This window comes from Rhinolophus ferrumequinum, chromosome 4 (genome assembly GCF_004115265.2).
Source record: "Rhinolophus ferrumequinum isolate MPI-CBG mRhiFer1 chromosome 4, mRhiFer1_v1.p, whole genome shotgun sequence".
NCBI classification, from domain to species: Eukaryota; Metazoa; Chordata; class Mammalia; order Chiroptera; family Rhinolophidae; genus Rhinolophus; species Rhinolophus ferrumequinum.
This window is the reverse complement of record NC_046287.1, coordinates 90,804,862-90,830,452: the sequence shown is the minus strand read 5'-3', so window position 1 is coordinate 90,830,452 and position 25,591 is coordinate 90,804,862. Positions and strand designations below refer to the sequence as shown.

The window sequence follows — 25,591 nt, the reverse complement described above, 5'->3', positions numbered from 1 at the left end:
GCAAGATGGAGACGTGGGACACCAAGAGGGTCACATGGCACCCAGACAGGCAAACGTATATTGACTGGATGGTTAAATTGTGAAGCAAGGTTTGCCTTTGGAAATTTCCATCCCTTCATTCCCCCTTTCTAAATTGCCACTCCCTCTTGTTGGTCTCTCCACTTTTTAGGATGCTTCACCGTCCTGCGCTTTGAAGAGTACCTCAGCCTATAGGCCACCCATTCTCATGTAGTGATCTTTGAAATATCCAGCTGCCCTGGTTGCACCTCAGATCAAGTAAGTATATCAGAACTTGGAGGGAGGGGAATGGGCATTAGCATTTTTTTAAAGTTCCTGAGATGATTTTAATGTGAAGACAGGGTTGAGAAGAGCTCATCTGAACTAGGGTGGTCTGTGAGTCATGGAATCTCCTAGGATGTTTGTGGAAAATGCAGACTCTTGGGCACAACAGCCCTATAGGCACTGAATCTCAAGGAGGGATCTGGAAATGTGTGTTTTAACAAGCTCACCAGGTGGTACTTGTTTAAATGGAACTCCCTAATTCTGACATACCAGATAACATAAAACTACCATTTTGCCAACCTGTCCCTGATTTGTTAGTGGTAAGATAGTGGGTATTAACTAGACTGTTTTTATGCCTCACATATGGTGGGTTATTAAATATATGTAGACTTTAGACAAGAGAAAACATTTACACATTTTTTGATCACCCATGCATAGACTCAATTGGTAAACTCTGTGTCATGCGGGGACTCTGGTCCCGCTCTCCACATAAGAACGCGGGATATGGTGAGGCCAAAAAAGAATACCCACGGAGCCACGGATAGGGGATTCATACCGTTATATTCTCGCTGGTGGCTGGTTGGAGACATAGGAAGCAGAAGCCACACAATCCACAATCCACCGTCCACTTCTCTGCCAACCAACCCTTGCTAGTTGCCATCTGCACTTGCTGGCTCAGCCACGGCAGTTATATTAGTGACTAATGGCTAACTGGTTACAGCTGATGGCCAACTAGTCACAGCTGATGGCCATCTACTACCCGAGCCAGCACCTTTCCATGTGAGGCCGAGAGCCTGGAAACTGCTCTCTGGGACTCTGTCCCCACACCCTGTCTTTCAGAAAACGAGGAGGACACTTAGTAAAAGCAGTCTTTGGCAGCTGAGAGTTTAATTACTGGAATTTTATTAGGAAACTGTCAAAGTGACTAGATTTCACAAGATGATCAGTCAACGCTGTTAACTTGTTCTGAGCATTAGTTGTGATTTCTGGATCATGAGACTGGCAGGAATGTACTGGGCAAAACAAAGTCAAATTCACTAAGAAAGCACTGCCAGCATTTAATCCAAGTGACCAAAGGTCAGAACAAAACTTTCGTGAATCCTTCATTCAGAGTTAATTTTCCCCCTGAGCTCCCAAATTGTATTTACAAATTTGTTATAGCATTTATCACATTCTGTTTCTTGTTACGTTTGTGTGTGTGTGTGTGTGTGTGTGTGTGTGTGTGTGTGTATGCACATTGTCTTCTTGCTGGATTAACATGCTTCATTAGACAATAAATGGAGAAGTTGGGATCAGCTTGGGGGGCTGCCCCAGCTCAAGGTTCTTTGTTAAATAATTTGAGGAAACTTAAGAGGATCTATGTTTTACTATCCAATGTTCAATACCTTTGCAAGGGCAAAAACTTGATAAGTACCTGTCAAGTTAAAATTAACGTTCTGTGCACAAGAAGTGAGTATAATGTTACTCACTGTGGTCTTAGTTGCTGTGGCAAACTATTTAAACAGCTTAAATATTTATAAGCTACTGGTTAAATATAGTGTGACACACTCATACAATAGAATACTAAGCACCTGTTGAAAAAATTGAAGTGGGTCTATATGGAGCATTCTACAAGATATGATGTTAAGTGAAAAAAGTGAGACTCAGAATGATGTGTATAGTATGCTAATATTTGTTATAAAGAGGTGTGTGTGTGTGTGTGTGTGTGTGTGTGTGTGTAATATGTGCAGGGAATGTTTCTATAACGATACACAACAAATGGTAACAGTAGTTGCTGACTAGGAAGGGAACTGGAGGACTGGGACAGGGGTAGTTGTGGGTTGATAACATAGCTCTCTAGAGAGTAAAATAAAAACCCTATTTGTAGAGTTTGATTGTATCTGCGATGTAATTTCAAGTGAACAATGGTTTAACAATAGGTTCACAAAATTGGCTTCAGTGAGCTGATATGAGCCAGCTTCAGACACACCACTGGACACTGGGGGTGGGAAGGGAGCCTACCTTCCATTGTAGACCCTTTGGCACAATTTTAATTTCTAATGCTGTACTTGGACTATGTAAAATATAGCAATAAACTTTCAAATTTAGAAAAATAATCGTGCTTAGATTGCTTCTCTTCTTCAAGAGAGTCTGTTTTCTTTCCTTGAGAGTAGTTATCCTGCTATCCTGAGTCTGTTCAGTGTAGTTTTGCACAAAAAAACACTATTTGTAACTTCTAAATATGTACGGAAGGCAGTTACCTCCTAAGTGTAGAAGTTGCAGGATTGTTCTGACCAGGAAAATGCCATCACCAAAAAGCTGCTGCTGAAGCCAGGTAGCAGAGCTTAAGCACAGAAGCCTAGCTTCCTAGCAGCTGTGGGCATCTGTGGCGCCTCAGCAGGTCAGAACCAAGTAGATGCTTTTCTGTCACAGCAGCCCACCAGAGAGGAAGCAGGTCACAGCAGAATTTCTCAGCATATCTCCCTCCTCCCACTCTCCTTTCCCACCCCGAACTGCCAAAGTCAGGCCCAGACAGACTAGCGAGGAGACCTCTGGCACTGCCCCCCAAAAGATACCTTCTCAAATCACTCCAGAAACCGTCGTGCATCAATCCCCAAGTCAGGCTTTTATTCACAACTGGGTTCAATGTGTTTCTGAGAATATTTTGTCTCAACTTTAATTTTGGCCTCGCCTTTGTCGAACTAACTCCAATTACTCTTCAGTTTTCAGCCGAAATATTTCTCCTTAGATTGTTTCCTCTGTTATAAACTCCAGTCTCATATTGCCTTATTAATCACTTAGCACACCTGTCAGTTTATTTATTTAACACCCCTCTTTTCTGATTGGCTGAGCGCAATGCCTGTCTCATTTATGGGCATATTCCCAAAACCTTGCTCAGTGCCTGGCACATATTAGGCATTCAATGCATGTTGGCTGAATGAATTAGTAAGTTACGAAACCTTCAAAGGACATCCAATATAAGGAACATTTTATTTGGAGAGATCGTGAACATTATTTTAGCTTCATTTTCCATTAAGGCAGTAACATTCTTCCTGGAGGCAGACGGAGGATAATCATTTGAGGCTGCGTTAAGTGCGGATTAAGACAAAGCCAGACACTTTGCATTCAGATACTGCAGAAATACAGGTTATGGGCAGGGAGAAGCCACATACTGGCTTCCTGAGACCACTGCCAAGGAGCAGATGCAGGGCGATGCATTTCAATTGCTTTGAAAAATGGCTAAGTTCCATAACATACCACCCCTGAAGAAGATGCCTCATTGGTGAGCCCTTTTAGCACGCTAGATAAAGTCTACTGTTGGTTTACAATGCTCTGTTGCTTTTTAGCCTTTGGTAGATTGTCATGGAAATTGTATATTCTGTTATGGCTGCTTAAATTCACACTGTTCCTCTGGTTTTGTTTTGGAATTCTTTAAATATCCAGTAAATTAGCTCTTCGTAAAGCAACTCAGGTAATTCTTATCCAGCTTGACATCTGACTAGGTATGGCTGGTGTGTGTGTGTGTGTGTGTGAGTGTGTGTGTGTGTGTGTGTGTGTGTGTGTGTGAGACATGGGGTGGGTGGCAATGAGGTGGGGCCTGTTTAGTGGCACGTATTGTCCCCTGGGAGTTTGGGGGTGGTAAAAAGTTTCTACAGTACCAAAACAGTAAACGTTGATAATACGGCCCGGCAGCAATCAGATACACTAAGATCTAAGAGCGAACGAAGGCAAAGCAGATTGTTCCCAGTCACCAGATATTTAGCCATTCCACAATAACCAGGCCTAACATGCCGGCCTGAATACTTAGAGGCCGCACCAAAGGACTGCTGCTTTGTTACGGCTCCACACTGCCCCCTCGTGGTTTGCTGCTCAATTACACACTCCTTGGGTCTAACCAAGAGTTAAGAATCTACCTGAAGGCGCAGTATTCAAGGTGTTACACGTGGTCTGAGCCCAAATCCTGGGTAAAAAACCAGAAGCTTTCCTATTTGATGATAAAACAAAAACTGATAACATGTGGGAAGACAGTTCTGAGGAAAAGCCAGAGACACTTTGGGACACAACAGCCTGACTGATTTGTCAATTCTCCAAATGGCTCAGAGATAAGGATGGCCTACAGAGGTAGGCTAGAGAAGGCATAGTTCTGAGAGGGTGGAGAGCAATGTCACAGGGAGATGGAGTGTAGGAGAAGGACAAAAATAGAGGTTTGTCATATATCAAATGTTGGCCTCCAGAAACAGGCTGTAGGACTGGGTTGATGATCCCCTCTGATGGCCCTCACCTTACAAAAATGCAGCCACATTAAGCTTGTTTGAAAGATTATGTTAAAATTAATAACACGGCAGCTTCTATACTTGACTAATGGCAGCAAGCAGGAACAGTGTCTGGAAAATAAGTTATTTTTTTCTCTAGATTTCCAAAGAAGCAATAAATTCAATGATAAAAAAATATTTGTAAGAGGTTGAGTCTTCTGCAAAGAAGGAAACACTTTTTGTCAAATACAGGAGAGGCTACCTGGATGAATAAGCATACACGTTTTGGAATCTTGTATAATGTCACCAAGTTGAAAACTTTGGAATGGCTTGAATTGTTTCCGTGCTTCCTGGGAGCGTGTGCAGCTGAGCAGTCAGGAATGAGTGTGCCACCTCCAGCCTCACCCACTGGGCCTTACACTCTCTTCATTCCTTTCCCCATGAGGCAAGCAAACACTGTCATGACCATTTTGGGGTTCACTTCAACCAGGTCTTCCGGAAGGGCATATACTCTTGCTCCAATTTTTCGAGCCATAGAAATGGCATACCTTAAAGGGAAAAAAGAGGAAGAATGAGGAGAGCCAGAGCAACAAAAGTATAAAGGGGTCCCCTCAGGATCATAGTTATGGTCATTTTTATATACTGTATACTACGATATACTATCTACAACACCCCTGGTATGACTAGCGCCAGTCACTGGCATCCTCCCACTTTTGTGGGCAAATCTTGGCCCCACAAACTCCTGACTCCATCAGACTTGCAGTCTAGCCTATGGAATTTATTGTCTGTCCTAGAGATCTTCCTACCTCTTGCCACTTTTGATGCCTATACCATGAGTATTGTCTTGGGTTATATAGCAGCAGAAAAAGTCATCAAACCGAACAAGAATGTATGTTAGGAAAAGTGTGCAAACTATATTTCAACTACAGAAACATATTTACAAGGAAAAAAAGGGAAACACATCTGTAATACTTGGATCTTCCACATCAACTCTTTCATTCCTTGTCCCATTCCAACAAATATATATATTTGTTGCTATAATACTAGAATAACCAGGGTATTATATTACACATTTTTCACACAAAATAATCATAGCTATATTAGAACATTTGTGCTTTATTTATATTTATATGAAGATAATTTTTATTAGTTGTAATCTATTTTCAAATGAGCCCATATTATTACCCATCAGTTCTTCTACTAACTTCATTTATTACCTAGTAACTTCTTACAATGACTACTCCAGGGGTTCTCCATTCCACCTAGGGCTCCAGCACTCCCTCTGCTCCCCTAAACTAACTTTACTCATAATTTATGGATCAAATTAAAAGAGCATCAGGCTAGAGTAATCTCCATTCTTTCTCCTTATCCATCTCTCAACCACTTCCTCTATATTCATTATAATTAAATACAATGTATTTTTCATTATAATATAGAAAGGGAAAATTGTTCAAAAATTAGGAAATAGAGCTTCAAAAAAATCATGCACAACATTGCCACCATAAGCACTTTTAGAATTTTGTATAATTCCTTTTACCTGCTTTTAAGTAATTGTATATCTTGACCTTACAGGACAGAGTTTAGGAGCCAGGGCTCTAAAGTCAAACTTTGAATCTTAGCAGAATCATTTAATTGTTGTAAAACCTTGGGCAAGTTCCTTAAAACTAATCACGTCCCTCAGGAACATCGAGCCTCAAGGTCTTTTTTTATATTTTTTTAAATTTCTGGGTCTTCATACATGCTCTTTCCTCTATTTGGAGTATTCTTCTTACATCCTTCACCTGTCTAGCTCCTTCTTACTTGTCTTTCCGATCCATCTCAGCATCGATGTTATTTGCTCAGCATAGCTTTAGTTTCCTTCCTGTCCCCTTCACAGCACCCTGTACTTCCCCTTTTATACCACCCATCACACATTATTGTAATTTGCCATGTAATTATTTATCTTCTCTCCATTAGATTGTGCTAAATACTAGCATAGCAGAAACACAGGTTCCCACTTTTCCAATTGGGAACAGAGGGAAGGGCACTGTTAGGCTATACCGGGGGTGCAAAAAAAAAATGTATACAAGTGGACACTTCAGTCAATGTTGCTCAAGCAGTAGTTCGCTGTAATCAGAAGTGTCTGGACGTTGATGATAAACACTTTGAGCACCTCTTGTAATTGCAGAAGTCAAACATGACTCGTATTCATCTTTTGTTATTGGTATATATTGAGTATTACAATTTTAATAGTTTTTTTCCTTTCTTAAAATGTGTATACATTTTTTCACACCCACTGTGGAATATATATATATATATATCAGGGCTGCTGGGCACTAGTCTCTGTTAACTCTGAACCTGTGTATGGGTTGAATTGTTTCTCCCCAAAAATGTATGTGGAAACTCTGTCCCCTAGCCCCTCAGATTCTGATCTCATTTGGAAATAGGATTGTTTGAGATGTAATTAGTTACGATGAGGCCGTGCCGGAATAGTTTGGGGCCCTAATCCAGTATGACTGGTATCCTTATGAGAAAAGAGGAAGAGACACAGACACACACACAGAGGGAAGATAGTCATGTGAAGTCGCACACAGGGGAGAGGCCATGTGACGATGTGGCAGAGAGTGGAGTGATGCTTCCATAAGCCAAGGATTGCTGACCAAACACCATCAGGAGGTGGGAGAGAGGTGGGGATCAGATTCTCCCTTAGATCCCTCAGAAGGAAACAAGCCTGCTGACACCTTGATTTTGGACTTGAAGTCTCCACGCTGTGAGAGACTAAATTTCAGGGAAGTCACCTTGTTTATGGCATTTTATTATGGTAGCCCTAGGAAAGCAATACATTCTGCTCTGAGAAAGACACCTCACTAGAGTAGAGGTTAGCAAACTTCCCATAAAGGACCAGATAGTAAATAGTAGACTATGTGGGCTTTGTCACAATTACTCAGCTCTGCCGTTGCAGCAGGAAAGCAGCTATAGAAAATATATAAATAAATCAGCATAGCTGTGTTTCAATAAAACTTTATTTATAAAAGCATACAACAGGCCAAATCTGGCTGACAGACTTTAGTCTGCTGACCCTCTCTCTCTACACCGAATAGCAAATGGCAGCTGCTTCCAAGCTGGTGAAGACTGTGGTCTTCAACCCCACCCCTGTTCATTCACATCCATGGATATTCACAAAAAGGCTATTTATATTCAGGCCTGCCATGTACAAATTCTATTTAGAAAAATCTCCTATAGATTATGATTAGAAAATTGGTTTTATGAAACTATAGGCCTTGCTTATCAATTGGAAGAATATTTTTGCTGTTTTTTGTCTCGCTCCCTCTAACACTAGGAGACTTAAACCACTATTGCGCAATATCTAAAGTAATGATGGGACTCAAGTCATGAGAAGAAAAAACATCAATAGGGAAAGTAGTGTTTGCACAAAGGCACAAGCAATGGACTTTAGACGTATGAAGTTGCCAGTTGGGTCCTTCCCGCCCTAACCTCAGGTTTATTTACATACTTTGCATTGTTGAGTTTTTCTTCATCGTTCAGGTTTTCTGTCTTCAAAAGGTCATAGTTAATGGAACCTGGTTGAATGGCATCGATGAGATCCAGAACAGGCAAACTTGTACTAATCTTCGGGTCCTGCACAGAGAGAAGGGTGGATTTTATCAGCATGTCCCCAAATTACTTCTATTTTGCTCAAAGGATGGGTGGTTTTTTCCTCTTAAATATGACATATATATAGCTTGGTCTGGGAAATGCCACAGTGTTGCACATGGTGTTCAAATCAACTGTAGTTTCTGTAGAGGAATCAGCAGCATCCTGGGCTCACTAAGCAGAGAAAACCCATTCTCTGCCAACGGGCAGGGAGTCAATCTCAAATAGTGAGGGAATGAAAGGAAGCACAACTAGAGAAATGTAGAGAGGTTGAAAAATAATATGTTTAATGTAACTACTGGTTATGAGTAGAGGAAGGGATGACTTGAAAAAGAAACCAGAAAGGGGAAACCAATTAGAAGAAACCTTGCTTCCTTTTGGGGGGACAGCCCAGAGGGGATGGGCAGGGAGAGTGATAGGGCTCAGTTGTATAGGAGCTTCAGGAAATGCTCCTTTCTTGGGGACCTCAAGGAAAGAAAAGAATCCATAGGTCCAGGGAGACAGTGATGGCAATTATGTGATTAAAGGCAATGACAGTAACTAATATTCGTTGATGTCTCACAGTTTGTTCAGCACTTTTTAGTAAGTTAATTCACTTGTCGCCACAGAGGTGGGCATCCAAATTCAATTTACAGTTAGTAAAGGCAGTTTCTGAGGTGAAGGGACTTGCTGATAAGTGGTGGAGCTGGGATTTGAACCCAGGCATTCCGAGTGAAAATCCTGGGCTCGCTCTTTGGCATTTTTAAACATTTTGTTGGTCGCACTTAGAGCTATGAATGTTTCTAAGGTGAGAACACATAAAATTCTGCACCATCGGTTCTCCTCTCTCTTGGGGACCTGTGAGTGAAGACATGGAGAGGCAACTGCTTGTCTCCACCTTACCACAGTCAAGTCCAAACACTTCATACCTTGAGGGTCCAAATCAGGATGAATTCCAAGCAAGAAACAAAGCATAGGACACCTGTAAGATGCTAAGTCTCTAGCACTGGTCCTCTGTATAGGTGGAATAATATTTTTTAAAAATATAATGGGTCCATTTTTATTTACTCGTAGATTCCTCTCCTATGAAATGAGGAAAACAGGAAAGCTGACTTCACAATGTCTGTGAAGATAAAATGAGACACTACAAATGAGGAGACCATGGTACTCAGAGCACATTCCATATGGAGTGTGCCCTTCTCCTCCGTTCTTCAGCACCTTTCCAAATCTCTTTCTGGAAGAACTTGCTCACATCTGTTACCAGCCTTCGCTCCTACCTCTGCTCAGCAATCCAGACTGAATGGTAAGCTGGAGGGGGAACAGCGGTGGCTGTTATCTGTGATGAGCTCACTGGGAGTGGGGGCTCCTGGTATAGCCCCACCCAGAGATACCTTCTGCCCTTTCTGGTGGGGAGAGATTTTAATTTTTTCTTGATTTGGAAGCATAGGATTGATATCATGATGAATGCCTCACCGACCCTGTTACTACAACTCTGAAGGGGTCTCTCCTGGTAATCTTGACCTTTAAACCAGAAAATGCAGTTAAGATGGCACAAACATTATAACATGCACAGGTCCCTTGAGGAAGGAATCAGTTAATGTGTGAAACATGAGCTAAGAAATTTAACAAAAGCTAATGCTGTTATTAATAAAAATGGGATTTGGACGCAAGTACACAACTACTACCTTTTCTCAGAAAACACCGCATAAGAGCTCTTTTAGCATTTTACATTTCACCAGCATAATGTTAACAATCTGAATCATAGAGAGGTGCACATTTAAAAATTATCATATTTTATGTTACTTTGGAAGAAAAATGCCTGAAATGGCGTGTAAAAAACTATGGGTTTTAAAAATTAATTATTACAGGCGAAAGTGAAAGAAATTTGTCAGTTAAATGGCTTATGAACATCAAAACAACAATGGGTCATTCAAGCAAAATTAAAATTGGGTGGGGAGCCTCAAATACCTCACACTGATGGTCCCTTTAAAATAGAGAGAAAACAATAACTTGAAGCATACAGTTTAGGTGATCACAAGCAGTAACTAAAAATGTTACCTTGAAACTAGAGATCGATGAACTTTTCCCTGCTTCCTTCAATGTTTCATTCACCCACTGGACAATAATGTCATCATTGACCTTCTGCCCACCTCCAATTTCTTCCAGAATATTCAGCGTGTACCTGAACAAAAATCAAGAATGATTACTGAAGAAAAGTTGCTAAAGAATTCAGTATCACAGGAAGTAGCTAGGGTAGATAATGTTCTTCTCTTTCTAGGTATGTCACAGAAGATAACGTGGACACCACTACTGTAGTGAGGGGAGAAAAGAAAATAAACATATATTAGTTCCTTTCAGGAGAACTTAAAATGTAACTCTGTGGTTATTAGAGTGAGATGCAGAGCAAATACCTCCTTCTAAGCACTGTCATTACTCTGGGTAGGAAGAGAATGCAGATGAGAAAAGAAGCAAGGAAAAGAAAACAAACCAACAGATTTGAACCAGTAACGCTTTTCTTAAAGGAACCATAAAAATCAAGGACCAATTCAATGTTAGGAAAGCCCAAGTAGCCAAAATATTGTAGGAGAAAAACAAGAGAGTTTCCTTCTCTTATCATAGAAGTAGAAATATTAGGAATACCTCATCCTGAAGTTCACTTTGAAATAGAAACCAAAGTTAATCTCCAACCTGAGAGTAAGAATCACATTAGATACATACTGTTATGAGAACTGGGTTTGTTTGGAAAACATTTTTTAAGAAGGTGCTTCAAAAATTTCATGGAACAGAGAAGATTCACCATTTCCTAAAGCTACTCCCTCTGAAAGGGGAAATCCACAGCAGAAAGCCAAGCAGTTGGACAGGTTTGTTGGCCTCAAGGTTCAGGCTTGCAGAAGAGGGTCAAATTCCCCGTGAAAGACCTTCAGGGCTAGCGTTGCAGCATGCTGCTGTGCACTCTGAAACTGAGGTATCCTGCCATTGAGTCTCGTCTGGAGGGAGGGCCTACCTAAATGAGGTCACCCTCCAGTGGGGTACCTGGATTCTGCTTACATAATCCATCGGGTGTCCTCTTCCAGTTATTGTTTCTACGAAAAACACAATTATCCCAGAGTTTTCCACATGGGTTGCAAGTTTAATCTCTGAAATAGGAGTGATGCCCTACTTCCTCCAGGTATAGCACCTTCTCATCATTGTAGGTGGGTAGGAAAAGGGCTTCTGCAGATATATATCTATATTTATATCTTTATATCTATATCGATAGATATTCATGTTCACCAATCTGATATCAAAGTCCTCTCAAAGTATACCTCCTCATATGCCCTTAAATCAACTGGCTCCTTTTTGTTCTGTCTCTCTTCTTCATAGAATTACCTTTCTGTAGTACAGTTATGGTCATGTCATTTAAAGTGACTCTCCACGGCCCATAGAACACAGGTCCAATTTCTTAGAATGGCACATGAGGCCCTTTACAATTTGGCCCTAGAGTCTCTTCTCAGTAGGTCTCTGATTCCTTATGCCACGAGGGCCTTATCCCCTCGTGGACACACACACGCATGCTTCCACCTCCCAGAACGAGCAGCAGCTCCCTCACCACATATGCGTCCTCCTGTTTCCTGCCTCCTTGCCTCGGTGACTCAGCTAAGTTCTCTGGCAAATGATTTCTAATTCTTTGAACAATTCCTAGCTCAAGCATCATTTTCCCCACCCATACTGTGTATCAATCATTATTACACTTAGTTCCAACCTGTTGCCCAGAACTTTTGATGAAGTCGATGTGCCTGTCTCTGTCTGCCTACCATGTCCCCGCAGATGGAATCCTTAACCCTGTTCATGGTGTTTTCAGGGGTTAGCAGAGTGCCTAGTATATATTCAGCATCCAGTACATGGAGGACTGGAATGGTGGGTGACATAAATAGAAAGCGTTCTCCCAGAGAAAACAAGGAGAAAGTCAAAATGACTGATGCTTAGTCTGGGTCCAAAAATGGGACCGAAATGCTAAGCAAGGACTAATGAGTACAAATGTGATTAAGGTCCAGGTAGATTTTCAAACTATCCCTAGTTTGGAAAAAGGCCCTAGTTTTGATTTGTTTGTAATAATGATGTTTTATGACATAACTGGCTACTTGTCTCTTGATAGTTAGCATGTATATTCAGTTATTAGCATCTCTGCCTAGTAAACTCATGAAGGAATGGTACATTCGTGCTTGCTTCCTTAGGTCATGTCTAAATATATATAGCCTGATGAAAACAAACTCAGGTTAATTGTCTAGCAGCTTCACTCATCTCAGGACTGAATTCTCACTTGTCTGTGTCAAGAGTCCCAGCCTACTTTGTTGATATTCTCAAGTGGACAGACACAGTGCGTTTTGATGCCTCTAAACGACGGGGAAACTTAGGTGCAGAAAATAGTGGAGGCAGCTGGCTGCTTTCAGGGGTCTGAGAACAACTCTTTATGGTGGCACAGAGTTGTCCTTCTGCCAACTCATGGGAGAGGAAGGGGTTCAAAATGGCACCAGATACCTGTTTATAAGTACAATGGCAACAACGAAGGGAGGAAAGGGTAGAATTAGGTTCGAGCTTCAACTCTAAGCACTAACTATAGATCCAAAATTTAAAACAGAAATTGATTTGGCCTGTGTCTACCTACGATTTTCCGTGTGAAATATTCCATATCATCAAACATGTTTGGGGGCAACTGTGCTACTATTAAATGGAACTCTCCAGACGAGCCCCCAGTACCACTGGTTTGCCAAACTGTGCTGCGCTGAAAAGCCCTTTGTCAAAATGAAACAGCATTGAGAGCTCGAGGTTCAGCCAGCGCTTCATTCAACAAAAGAGAACTGATGACATGTGCGTGCGTGATACTGGACAGGTTGTGGTCATTACTTGTTTGTTTTCCTGCCTTCCAACATTTGTTTGATTTACTTAACATTTGAACCAGAAGGACAAATCTTGGTGTTCGGTTTTCCAAGAACCTATCCCAAATTCACTGTCCACAGCCCATATGATTTGGGGAGAATCCCCTCATTTGCCACTCTGTTCATTTGCTGGAGTCTAACCAGCATCACTGTCTGCCAGCAGCCTGCTTGTTTCAGGCTCTCGTCTCCAAATTTATACACACACTATTTGCCAGCTTTCCAATTTGAGAATGATTTCCAGGCTACTGAAGGGGAAAGGGAAGTTTAAGTACACATCTCTCATTTGTTTTTAGGGGGAAAAATTGACATGCCATTTATTGCTCAGATAAACGACCAAATTAGCATATCTCTGCAATCCAATGAAATAAATTCCAGCTAGAACTGGCTGTAAATTTAATAGGGCTGTTAATGTGTAACACACAGCGAAAAAACTCCCTTCTGGTGGCATTTACATAATTATCAGTCATTTCATCACCTTCAACAGTAATGTATTTCTCTCTCTACTTTATTACATGTAAAATTCTTAGTAAACATTCATGAGAAATATTAACTTATTAACCAGGCGGCAACAGCAGCAGCAGACTAGACCTTATCGTATGTATCCCAGCCATAAAGTATTACTTTGGGCCACATTTTTATAAAACTTCCACAACAGAGATTATATTATAAGGTGATTTTCGGATATTAGGAAATTCAAAAGAGAATAAAGTTGGCCTGAGTTTCTTTAATCATTAAAACAAAAAATAGGAAAGATTATTTTATATTCAAACCCAGAAGTCAATTTAACTTTTGCAACTAAAAAGATTTTTGCTTTGGTTTTCAAAGCAATCAGTATCTAAAGTCAGTCTGCTAAAAATTAAAAACACATGTAAAAAGACAACAGAGAATAGTTCAAACACAGTTTCTGAAAATACACTGGTGAGCATTCTTGAGGCCCTTGGAAACTTTCAGTAATGTTCTAGATATATGAAGTAAAATAAAAGATAGAGCTGAAGTTTCTTTAGCTCTGGAGTTTTCTGTGCCAGACCAGCATTTCATCTTCAAGTTTAGAAATAAGTAATAGAGCACTATGCTTGATAAAGGAAATGTGAATCAGGTAGTGAAATCTATTGTGATCGCTTCTTCTAATTACCCTACAGCACCTGGAAACACAGACATAATTACTTTGAGGACCATTATGAGTAGAAGGATCTGCAGACAGTGGCTTGGGGACAAGGCTGAAGTGCCTAGGGACACCACAGATGTTGTTGTTGTCATGACCTTGTTAGACATAAGATAATGTGACATGTGGTTTTCTTCCTTCCAGGTAGACAAATGAATTAAGTCACACTAACACAGGTTCTAATTAAGTGATGTCAGACTTCTGCCTGGTCAGAGTTCTCAGTACAGGGGGAAAGAGCAAAGCATTGAAAAGGAAAGTATTTTATACTTACAGATTTGCTCTCTAAAATTCTTCTAAAAATACTTGTGTACCAAAAATTGCTTATTTTTCTTACAATTTATTTTCTATTTGTGCATCTTATTACATTCCACTATTGTTTACTAATATCATCATATAGCTCTCATATTAATCAAGTTTATACTCAGCTCTAAAATATATCTAAAGTTTTCTTTTAAAGAACTATCAGAACAGAAAATTCTGCTTCTTGACATGATGAGGTAACAGGGATCAGATTTACCCTTCTGCCTTAAACACTTAAAACACAGTGAAAAAACCATATGAAACACTGTTGTTCAGAAATTGGACAACTGGAAGCACAAAACAATGGTCCCTGAAAGAAGGAAAACAAACGTGGTGAGCTCTGAGATTGTCCTAGCTTATTGCATGGAAAGTTTCCAGGCTGCTGTGCAGGGAAAGAGAACCCAAACAGAGCATGGAGGTCCCCCTGAGTTGAGGGGAGGGGTTGAGAACTCAAGGAAGCCACGGTGCCTAGAATTTGTGGCACAGAATACCAGAGAGGAGAGAGATGCCTGTAAAGGACAGTCATCTAGAAAGAATGCTCCAGAGATCTCCAGAGGGTTTGCTTCAAGTCTTTAGCTGAGTACAACTCTGTGCATACATGTGAGGAAACGGCCAGAGGCTGGGAAAAGAACTATCAGAAATGAATGGGCAGAACAATTCTTGGAGCCACATGGGGCTGGAAATAATTTGGTTCCCACCAGTCAGAGCTGAAGAACCTCATGATACATGGAGCATCAAATAAAGTACTTAGAAGAAATGATCTCATTATTGACATATAAAATTAGCTCAAGACTAATTAAGGTTTTAAGTAACCCTCAAAGGATCACTTGCATTTAAGTAACTTAACTGCATCCCAGGACAAAATTCAAGAATGTTTCAAGGAAAACAGAAATATCCAGCACACATCAAGGTAAAATCCACAATGTCTTATAGACAATAAAAAATTAGGAGGCATGCAAAAAGCAGGAAAATCTGACCCATAATGAGGATAAAAATCAATTAATAGAAACAGACCAAAAAATAAGTTGTTATAATTATATTCCATAGATTCAAGAAGGTAGAGGACAAAGTATTGGAGATGCCAAAAAGACCTAAATCAAATTTTTATACACAAAAAGTATAATGTCTAGGATAAACATATAATGGAAAATTAGACATTGCAGAAGAGAGTAATGAATCTGAATACAAAGCAATAGAAATTATCTCAAATGCAACATACAGAGAAAAAAAAATGAAACACAGAGGAGAAAAATGAATAGAGCATCAATCAACTCTGGGGCAACTTCAAATGACCAAATATATGTGTATCTGGAGTTTCCCCAAAACAGAGTGGGAAAGTACAGGAGACATATTTGAAGGAACAAAGGCCAAAATTATTCCATTTTTGATGAAAACTATAAACCCACATATTCAAGAAGCATAACAAACCTGAAGCATGAGAGACACCAAAGCATTACAACGAATTTATTTAAACGAAATTATTTAAAACCAGTGATAAAGATAAAATCTTAAAAGAAGCCTGAGAAAAAAGACACGTTACATATAGAGGAACAAAGATAAGAATGACAACAGAGTTATCATTGCAAACAGTACAAACCAAAAGACAGAAACACTATCTTTGAGAAAAAACTATCAGCCTAGAATGCTACACTCAGAGAAAATACCTTTAAAAAATGAAAATGAAATAAAGACTTTTTCAGACATGTAGAAGCTGAAATAATTCCTTGTCAGCAGATCTGCACTATTAGAAATATTTCGAGTAGAAATCTTTCAGGTAGAAATCTGGATCTATACCACAGAAAGAAGAGTACTAGAAATGGCAAAAATAAGGGTAAATGTAACATATTTCCCCTTTATTTTGAAAATCCCTTTTAAAAATAAGACTGTTATTAACACAAATCATTTAAAAGGACAGAAAAAGATATGCCACACTAACACTAATTAACAGGAAGCTGGGGTAGCTCTATGAATATCACAAAAAGATTTCAGAGAAAAGAATATTACCAGGAATAAAGAGAGTCATTTCATAATGAAAAGGGGGTGATTAATTAAGAGGATAAAGCAATCTAAAATATTTATGAACCTAGGAAGAGTTTCACAATACCTGAAACAAAACTGAGAGTACTGAAAAGAATAAATTAACAGGAAAAATTAAAAAAAAACAACCCACTCTTTTTGTTTTAAAGTTAGCGTAAAATGTAGTTTTACTAGATTAAACACATTCCAAAAAATTTGCTAGTATTTTTCTAGGTTAATAATACACTCAATAAAAAGCCAGTCCCCTGGGTTCCATTACCTTCTCATTAGCTGCCAAATCAAGGCCAATGTTAGAGTGCGGTTTCCTTCATTGAGATCTTGTCCACCAATACCAACCAGGGAAAACTTAGCTTGATTCTTCCCCAATTCCACTGCATAGTTACAATTCTCAAGCTGTTAATAAAGAGGAAGGACAACAATCTGATATAATGTTCTCTGTGGTGATAAATACCAGATAAAATAAGGTAATAAAAATAGAGACACAAAATGAAATAAATATGGTCAAACTAAATGATCTCTCATCTCTCTTGGCTCTGTAATTATAGGATTCTAAACCAGTCAAAGAAATCTCCATCTTTTCTTAAATAGAACCTCTCATTTCCACCAAAAAAAAATATTCATAGTGTTCTCTAAGTGCAAAACCAAAATGAATTCATCATCATGAACACTTTCGTGGCTGTATGACACTACATAAATAGGGAGCCATGCTCAGGTATCTGTCCGTAATATTCCTACAATGGCTGAACTCATAGAGATTGACATGGACAATCTGGATTCTTTATCCTATGTGCACATAGTGGACGGACATGTGGCTACACGTAGATCATTAAGAGTCACAGAGATGAGAAATGACGGGAAATGTTTGTGCCAACGCCATTGCTACTTCTATAAAACAATGTGTTCCCACGGTGTTGACATTAGACAAACTATTTGTACAAGTCAAACTGTCAGTAGCAAGCTCCAATTCTTTAGAAAATTAAAATAAGGATTCTGCTGGGGGAAAGCAACCCTGCTTGCTCTAATTAATTAGCATTTTTACATCATAATGTTTAAAGACATTCGACATGGAATCATGTAAGTAATCAACGGAAACAGTGGACTCACTTTGATAAGACTATTCAGGTTTCTGATTGCTCTACTGTAATTTAATCCCTAGATAAACACTACTTATCTACGTTTGGCCTCCTGATAAGGTATTCACAGGGTGCTCTTGCCAGCTTGACTTCACCTGCTTACTGGAACATCAGAGGAGTCATTATTTACCTTCTTCATATTGCCCCCCAGTTTGGGGTATGGTGGTTTGTTTACTCTGTTCCAATCAACAGGGACTTTAATCTTTTCATAGAGCTGGAAGATGACCAGGGCATCTGATAAGTCACTGAACAAAAACAAACACAAAAGAATTTTGAGATAGTCAACACTGATGAAGGACCTACAGTGGGCCAGGCACTTTTTAAAATATTAACTCAAGGAACATTCACAACTTGGGAAAATTGCTATCAGCAGCTCCATCTTTTGAGATGAAGAAACTCTGACTCAGACATTGAGGGAACTTACTTGAGGTCTCCCCACAAGACTCTCCCTAGGCACTTCAGCCAAAACATATTGCTTCCAGGAAAAAGAAATATGGCTCTAACAAATGGTATAGGAGACGACCACAAACTTAACATTTATTGTTTTGCCTGTTTGTGAGCAGATCACAGACTGGCCACATGTAGTATATTTGTTCTTTTGCTGATTTTGTACTAAGCCCACAGCAAGGCTGATGTATGAAAGTGCGTTTTTCAGCTGAACATCCAATATCTGCAGGTCAGTTTGGCACTTCTCCCCTTTCTCACTAAGGTACACACATTTTGTGAAGAGAATTACACACCACAGCAGTATTTGACATCTTGGGGGATCTTTCAAGGTCTTGGTGTCTCACATTAGGACAACTCCCGAATCTTCTTACCTGTACAAATGATTGACTCGAGGGTTAACGCCCAAGGAGTTCATCCAGTTCCTAAATGTCCGCTCTTCTCTTGTCTCACCTAAATTAATGAAGACTGGTTATCTTTCAGGACCCTAGAAAATATGCCTTATCAAAGTTTATGTAAAGAGGCTGTAATAAAAACTAAAGTAGAATGAAAAAAAATTAATTAAATAAACCCTAACAGATTTGGATGAGGGTTGTTATTCTGTGTTAATTTTTTCCATTTCAATTCAACAAATATTTTTGTGGCATCTGTTAGTAGTGCGCAAGATCCTGTGTGGGGGTAACTGTTCAGGGCTGGCTCTCAAAGTCTTACACTCTTTCTGGAAAAACAAGACTTTTAGGCATCAAAGTGAGAACATATAAGCTAGAGGGCTAAGATATGAGGTAGACACATTTGCTATTTGAGTTGAGATGGGGAGAGAATAGTATGGGCTAACTTTGGAGGGAGTAGAATTTGAGCTTTACCTTATAATGCTAGTAAAATCTGGATAGCAAAGAGGAAAGGGGAGAAGGTTTGGGGGGTGGTGGTAAGGGATGGGAGTAGGAGAGAGTGTAAATATGAACACAAAGAGAGTGACAGGCGAGGTCTTATTAAAAGCATCAGGAGTTGACTTTTCGGGCATGTGTGTTGTTTAGCATGTGGAGATAAGGCCATCCATGGCTGGAACCAGAATCAGAGGTCTTCAAGTGCGAGGTAGCACATTTGGGTTGATATATCAGACAGACAATGTCAGTCATTATGGCTCTTTTTAAAAATTACTATAATAAATTCTTGATCAAGGCAGAAATATAATGACCGCAGTATTGTGCGGCACTTGGCAGCAGTGTGCAGAAGCAATGTAAGGCAATATGCATTTAAAGTAAATGTGCAGAGGGGGTACATAGTGTTTGACACTAGCATGTGGGCACATTCAAGTGCTTGATGAATGGAGGAATAGGTCCCTTGAACCTACTGAAATAGTTGGTGTATGATTTAATGAGTCCAGAAGAGCAGAAAGGAAAAATAACCATCGAAAAGCCATCTGCAGGAAAAATTATTAGTATTTGCTGATTCAATACATTTAGGGGTGAAAAAGAGGAAGATATCAAAGTGGAGTCCAGGGTTTTTGATGACTGGAGAGAAAAAAGTGGTATGATTCATGGAAATGGAGAGTTTCTAAAGAAGAGCGAATGGGGTGCAGGGTAGAGTAGAGAGTCAGTGGGGTACGGAGAAATGATCAATTCTGTTTTGTATATGCTGAATTTTAAGTAATAGTGAAGGACCCAAAGGGGGATGTTCTGGAGGCTGCTGGAGATGGGTGATTGGAGGGCCAGATATATATATTTGGAGTCAACAAAATGCATGGACCCCTGACCACAATCTAGCAAACAATACAAATGCAGCAGTGTTGGAACACTGCTTGATTTTTCCATTGATTTTTTTGGATTGATTTGTGCATTTCCAGTGAGAATGAAACATTGCAGAAAAGGATCAACTAATACTTTAAATCTGGATTTGTTTCCTTTGGCAATATTCATTTAACATTAATTTTTAAAAAAAATTATTATCAGTTTGTTTACTATTACTAGTTTATTATAAAAGATACAAATGAACAGCCAAATGAAAAAGTACATTGGGCAAGTTCCATAAGGGTCCTGAGTACAGGATCTTCTGTCCCCATGGAGGTTAGTGTGTGCTACCCTCTTTGCAAGTGGGAGCACTTGTTTAACATTAATTTTGTTTTGATTTTTCTGCTTCAATATTGGGACTAATTCATGATGGGAAAAAACATAAACATCTCTGGCACTTTTACCTGTGAGAAACTGACTAAAGCTATCCACTTTTGGTTCAATCTTAGGGCATTAGTCTCCAAAATACAACTGTCAGGGATTCTGCCTCAAAATATAATTGTGTGCCTCCCATAACCCAACTCAAAGAAACAAAACAAAAACAAAAACCTCAGTGAGCACCTCCTAGTATAGTTAAATATCATATTTAGATGACAAGTGGCTGCAGTTTTTGGCCTCTAGGAATTAACACTCAGTTCATTAAGTACATAAATCAGGTTTTTGGAACTCAGGATTAATTCATCTAATAATTAAATGCACTGTCATCCCTAAAACTGTTCTGATAATGGGTGAAGCCTATGTGTAATGGATGTAATAGAATAGTACTTGATTGTTCCTGCCTGCTTGTAATTGACTTGATTAAACTATTGATTCTCTTTGTTATGCGCAGAGAACTGATGACCTGTTTGCAAATCTTCCCTGACACGTGACGGGTTTATATTTGCTTTGGAGGTGATTTTGAATTGCCTAGAATTGTGAATGTTTTTCCAAACTCTTCATCAACTGGCTTCCACTTACCTTCAAGAGCACCCCAGTCGATGTCCTGGTTCTCTGGTTTATGCAGGGCAGGATATCTATTAAAGAGGTTAGCAATGAAAGCCAAGTTCAACTTGGGGTTCCCTCGGACAACATCTGTGGCTGTGACAAACTGCCGGCAGCCCAGCCTCTCTGCCTGCTGCAACATGCACTCTGCCCTCTGGATGTCATCTCTCTCCTACAAGGAAAAAGGATGTGTCAAGACTGGGTCAGAGCTCTCCATACACAAAGTAGACGTGGCTAGCAGAAAAAAGAAATGGGCATCTTACTGAAACCCTTAGTGTTTAACTTCAAATGAACACTTAATAACAGCATGTTATTACTTATGGTCACTTGACCCCAAATCAGAAAGTCACAAGTAAAAGGAATCTCAGAAGGTAAGTAATTGAGTCCTTTCATCTCTATACAGAACCATTTCGACGAACGGTGGGTTGTCCTATTTTTAAAGATATTCAGTAGATTTTACAATTTATTGTTTAAGTGGATCTTAATTATTTTCAACTAACTATTTAGCTTACTTTTTATTATTTCTTGTACAGACTTCATGAGATTTTGTCTACCAAAATGTTTGTTTATTCAATAACAAATTATATTCCTATTTTCATTTCATCAAAGATATTTACCTCTGCCAATTTCTGGTTAATATAACTACCTATCTCACACTGAATTGGTATACTTGCAACTTAAACAAAATAAACGTGATGAGTTACTTAAGATGACCATTGCCACTAATAAATATATAACATCAATTTGGCTTTTTCAGACTTCATATTGAGAAACACTCATGAACATATTAAAAGTCTATTCAAGTAGTTCTAGAGAAATCCCAGTCATTTGTAAGCAGACTCTTAAAAGACTAAAGTTTTGAATTGTGGCCCACTGTTCTTAAAGCTCTCCAAAGCCTAGGAAAACACCCATTTTCAGACAATAGAACTTTAAACTGGAATTATTTCTTCCTACGATTCTTTACAAGAGAACATTACACATTATACGTTTCATGAGCTCTACTTCTCATTCAGGAATGCGTTAACTTTAAAATGAACTCGTTGGATTTAACTCTCGTGATATTAAGTGAGGCGATTTCTCAAGGTCAATATGAAAGTGGTGGCAAAACTGAAGTTTCAACAGTCACACCCATGCTGTGCTCACTGCTTTACGAACCTCCAAACCAGACACTTCTAAGAACTCACACGGTCCTGCCCAGTCCTGTTCTCCCACTGCCCTCAGTGATGAAGTGAGGCAGGATTGTGGCTGAGTGAACTTGGAGCCATCCTGGGTTTAGATCCTTGCTGTACTAGGTACTGGCTCTGTGGCCATGAGATAATTATTAGCTTCTTTGACCTTCAGCTTTCTCAGCTATGTTTAACACTTACCTTACTGATATTTGCAAGGATTAGAGGCTGTGTATGCAACACGCCTCCCAGAGTATCTGGTATACTGGAGAAACTCAGCAAGTGGGGGATTCTTCTTTTTTATTATTACTAGAAGAAAAGAGCTCCAGCCTTGGATCAAATAACTTCCAATAATCTGTTATATGATCTTGGACTTACTAATTAACCCTTTTGAGTCTCAATTTTTTTAATCACTAAAGTGAGAATTTATTTATGTGTATAAATATCCCATCTATTTTCAGAAATAATACTCAGGCACATAAGAATGGAAGTAATAATACTTCTCGGTGCTGGAGAGCTTATCAAATGATGGGACATATACAGAAGTGCCTAGCATGGTGAGTGGCATTTAATTGGTATTAGTTTCTTTCTTTCCTTAATGTTTATTTCCAGATTCAGTTTCCCATAAATATCACCTAAAACTGTTAATAGGTTTTAATAGTTTTAATGGCTTTAGGCAGAGATGTCACTCATAGAACCCCAGAGTCAGGGTCATACAAGTCAATGGAACTGTCAACACACAGGCAGCATCATGTTCTTTAAACACAGCTTGAAACACGGCCTTACCCTTAGTCCTGACATGTCAATAACAACAGCAGGGATACCTTCTTCATCTCCCTTTGGAGCCACCTGTTCAAGCAGGTGGTAGTAAGCCTTTGAGTCCTGTGAGAAATTAACAAATTACAATTTCAAATTACATACTTAGCACAACGATAATTTTCCAAAAGCAAACATTTCATATCTCATTCGACTAGCATTCAAGAATGCAACTTAATTAACAGAGCTGAAAACATTTACCAATTTGAATTTTCCTTTGTCTGTTTACATATTCTATGTGCCGTTCTTTTTAAAATGAGTATAACAATTAAACATACAGGACATACACAAAAGGCAACCCGAAGATATAAATACTATTCTTTTTTTCTTGGGGAGAAAAAAATTTATTTACACATATTAAATTATATATAGGAAAATATATATACCTTTATATTGCTGTAGAAGTCAGTCAGCTAACGTTTAATTAAAAAAAAGTGACAGAAAGAGGAAGTGGAAGTTTAAAGCAGAGTTTAAAAATACATTTAAATGGATCATCAGCAAAAGAGAAAGCGTTTTAACAAGTCAGTTTTTATGTAAAGGGAGAGATATTAAAATGACAAGTGCATGTAATGTTTATCTAGAAGTTAGAAAACTTCTAGATAAGTTTTCTTATCTAGAAAGTGGTTAAGTTTAGTTATAGCAGATTGGATATAGATATTGAATTCTCATGTTTTCTTAGATTCTGGAAATGTGCTTATTGACAAAAAGAATTCTCAAAATCACAGTCTTAAAATTATAAATGTATTTTCATTCAGTGAAAACATCCAGACTGTCAAGTAATTTATTTAAACCATTTAAAGAGATTTTAATTTCTCTTAAAGATTGAAAAATCAACTTTTGTTATTTTTTTTGTTTCTCCAGCTAGGTAGGGCCTGAGGAGAGCAGAGATATGCACACCACCTGTGACAACAGGAAGACGAGAACAAGAGAATGCCAGTCACTGATGTTGCACCTGGGGAAACCGAGTTTTACCTCTTTTCTTTCTGTCTTCCCCTCCTCTTACTTTTCCCTGTAGCTATTTTGAAGTCAGTGAAAGTTCCATGAAGGTGTTAGGCATGAATAAAATCTGTCTACCACATATTATATCTGTTTAGCCTCGCTAAGCGTCACCTCATTTCATCTGATCCTAAGAAACCTTTCTCATTCACTCTAGTGTGGGCATTCTCCCCACCTTTGCTGACTTGATGTGATCGAAGGGCACCAAAAGTTGCCTGTTGCTCAGACACACAAGTCACAGCGCTGACCTTCGCTGGGAGGTGGCTGTCCCTAAGACCAGGCCGCAGCACTGTATCAGTGCTCAGCTTGCCACTTCCCATCTCATACAGATACTTCCCAAGTCCAAAACGGTTATCATTCTAAAGAACACAGCCTGTCAGTGACGGGAAATCAGGTAAATTTATGGCTTTGATTAAGCAGCCTAATTTTGGCTGAAAACCTTAAAAATTTTGGCTGAAATAATTGCAGAGCTTAACTGTTGCGTACAAAGGGAGCACCCGTTAAATTCCAGTTAGATGGGTGTTGCTAGAAGACAGTTAATAACCAATGAAAGTGGTAGTTAGAAAAATGAATCTGGTATTATTAGCTTAGGTCCTAAGGAATGGGGGACTTAACATCTAGAAGCTTCACTCTAACTGGCACCATGCCTGACAGACCCTGAGTTCTAAAACCAGGGGACCACAGCAGGTAGAAGCCATCAATCAAAGAATTATAAGTCTGGGTTGACGCCTGGTGAGTCATGTGACCTTTACTCTGACTCTCCTTGGAAGAAATTTCTTTAAGTTTGAGAAAGTGGAGACAATTGTTTTTTTTTTTTAAAATGCTGCATCCATCATCTCACACCATTTGCTCCTTGAGACAGCCTTCTTCTGACCTTCCTTAAAGCTCCTTAAGCTTTTTCTATCTTGGTCCATCTGTCATCAATGTCAACAGCTGTTTCCTTTCATGTTGACATAGAACTTTTCACAAAATTGAAAAACCACAGTAACCACAGTGCATGCTTTCCTCAGCCTTGCCCCTTCTGGATCTCTGTTGTAGGACTGATTGAGTTTTGTACATGTTCTGGGATAAATTCTCATTGCAGATGGTTTCCAGAATCATTGTCTTTTAAAAATCACTCTGGTTCATCAAAGGAAAACCTTTCAAGACATTCACGAGTCCTTTTAGAGAGGCAGTATGTATGTTGGTCAAGTATATGAACCATGGAGGTTGACTGCTGGCTTTGAATTCTGACCCCATCCCCAGCCATGTGAACTTGAACAAGTTACTTAAATTCTCTTTACCTCTGTTTCCTTATCTGTAAAATGGGAAAATAATAATCCTTATCTCAAAGATTTGTTGTGAGAATTAATGAGTTAATACATGTGTAAAGCAGTTAGAACAGTGCCCGGCATGCAGTAGACATGATGTTTGCTAGTATTAATGTAATTAGAAGAGTTCTTATTTAATTTTTTTAAAGGAAACCCGATCTGATGGTCACACTTATAAAAGCAGAAAAGACATTACAGTCCTACACATACTTGAAAAGCAGTCTTATCTCTTGCTCTTCCTCTATCTCTTCCTCGCCCCTTTATTTCCTGATACTGAAACTCCAAGGGAGAGCCATTTCCCTTTGGTGCTGTGCAGTCGCTAGGACTTCAGATGGATCTGCATGTGTCCCAGTGCTAGAGCTGCACATGGCCTTGAGAACAGCAGGGGCTCCAAAACAGCACCGGGCATGCTCTAAC

At 39.2% G+C, this 25,591-nt stretch overlaps 1 protein-coding gene across 3 annotated transcripts in view; it reads right to left on the bottom strand.

The window, feature by feature from the left end:
• Positions 1-3,233: 3,233 nt before the first annotated feature.
• The window catches only part of LCP1 (lymphocyte cytosolic protein 1), an 89,676-nt gene continuing 67,318 nt past the window's right edge, over positions 3,234-25,591 (bottom strand). For all 3 annotated transcript variants that reach the window (XM_033104447.1, XM_033104446.1, XM_033104448.1), the window contains exons 9-16: positions 22,839-22,934; positions 20,863-21,058; positions 18,493-18,571; positions 17,805-17,919; positions 16,801-16,934; positions 10,185-10,308; positions 8,008-8,132; positions 3,234-5,062 (exon numbers count right to left, since the gene is read on the bottom strand). In XM_033104447.1, coding sequence (XP_032960338.1) covers positions 4,930-5,062; positions 8,008-8,132; positions 10,185-10,308; positions 16,801-16,934; positions 17,805-17,919; positions 18,493-18,571; positions 20,863-21,058; positions 22,839-22,934 — 1,002 coding nt within the window. In that variant the 3' untranslated portion in view covers positions 3,234-4,929. The remainder of the gene's footprint in view (positions 5,063-8,007; positions 8,133-10,184; positions 10,309-16,800; positions 16,935-17,804; positions 17,920-18,492; positions 18,572-20,862; positions 21,059-22,838; positions 22,935-25,591) is intronic.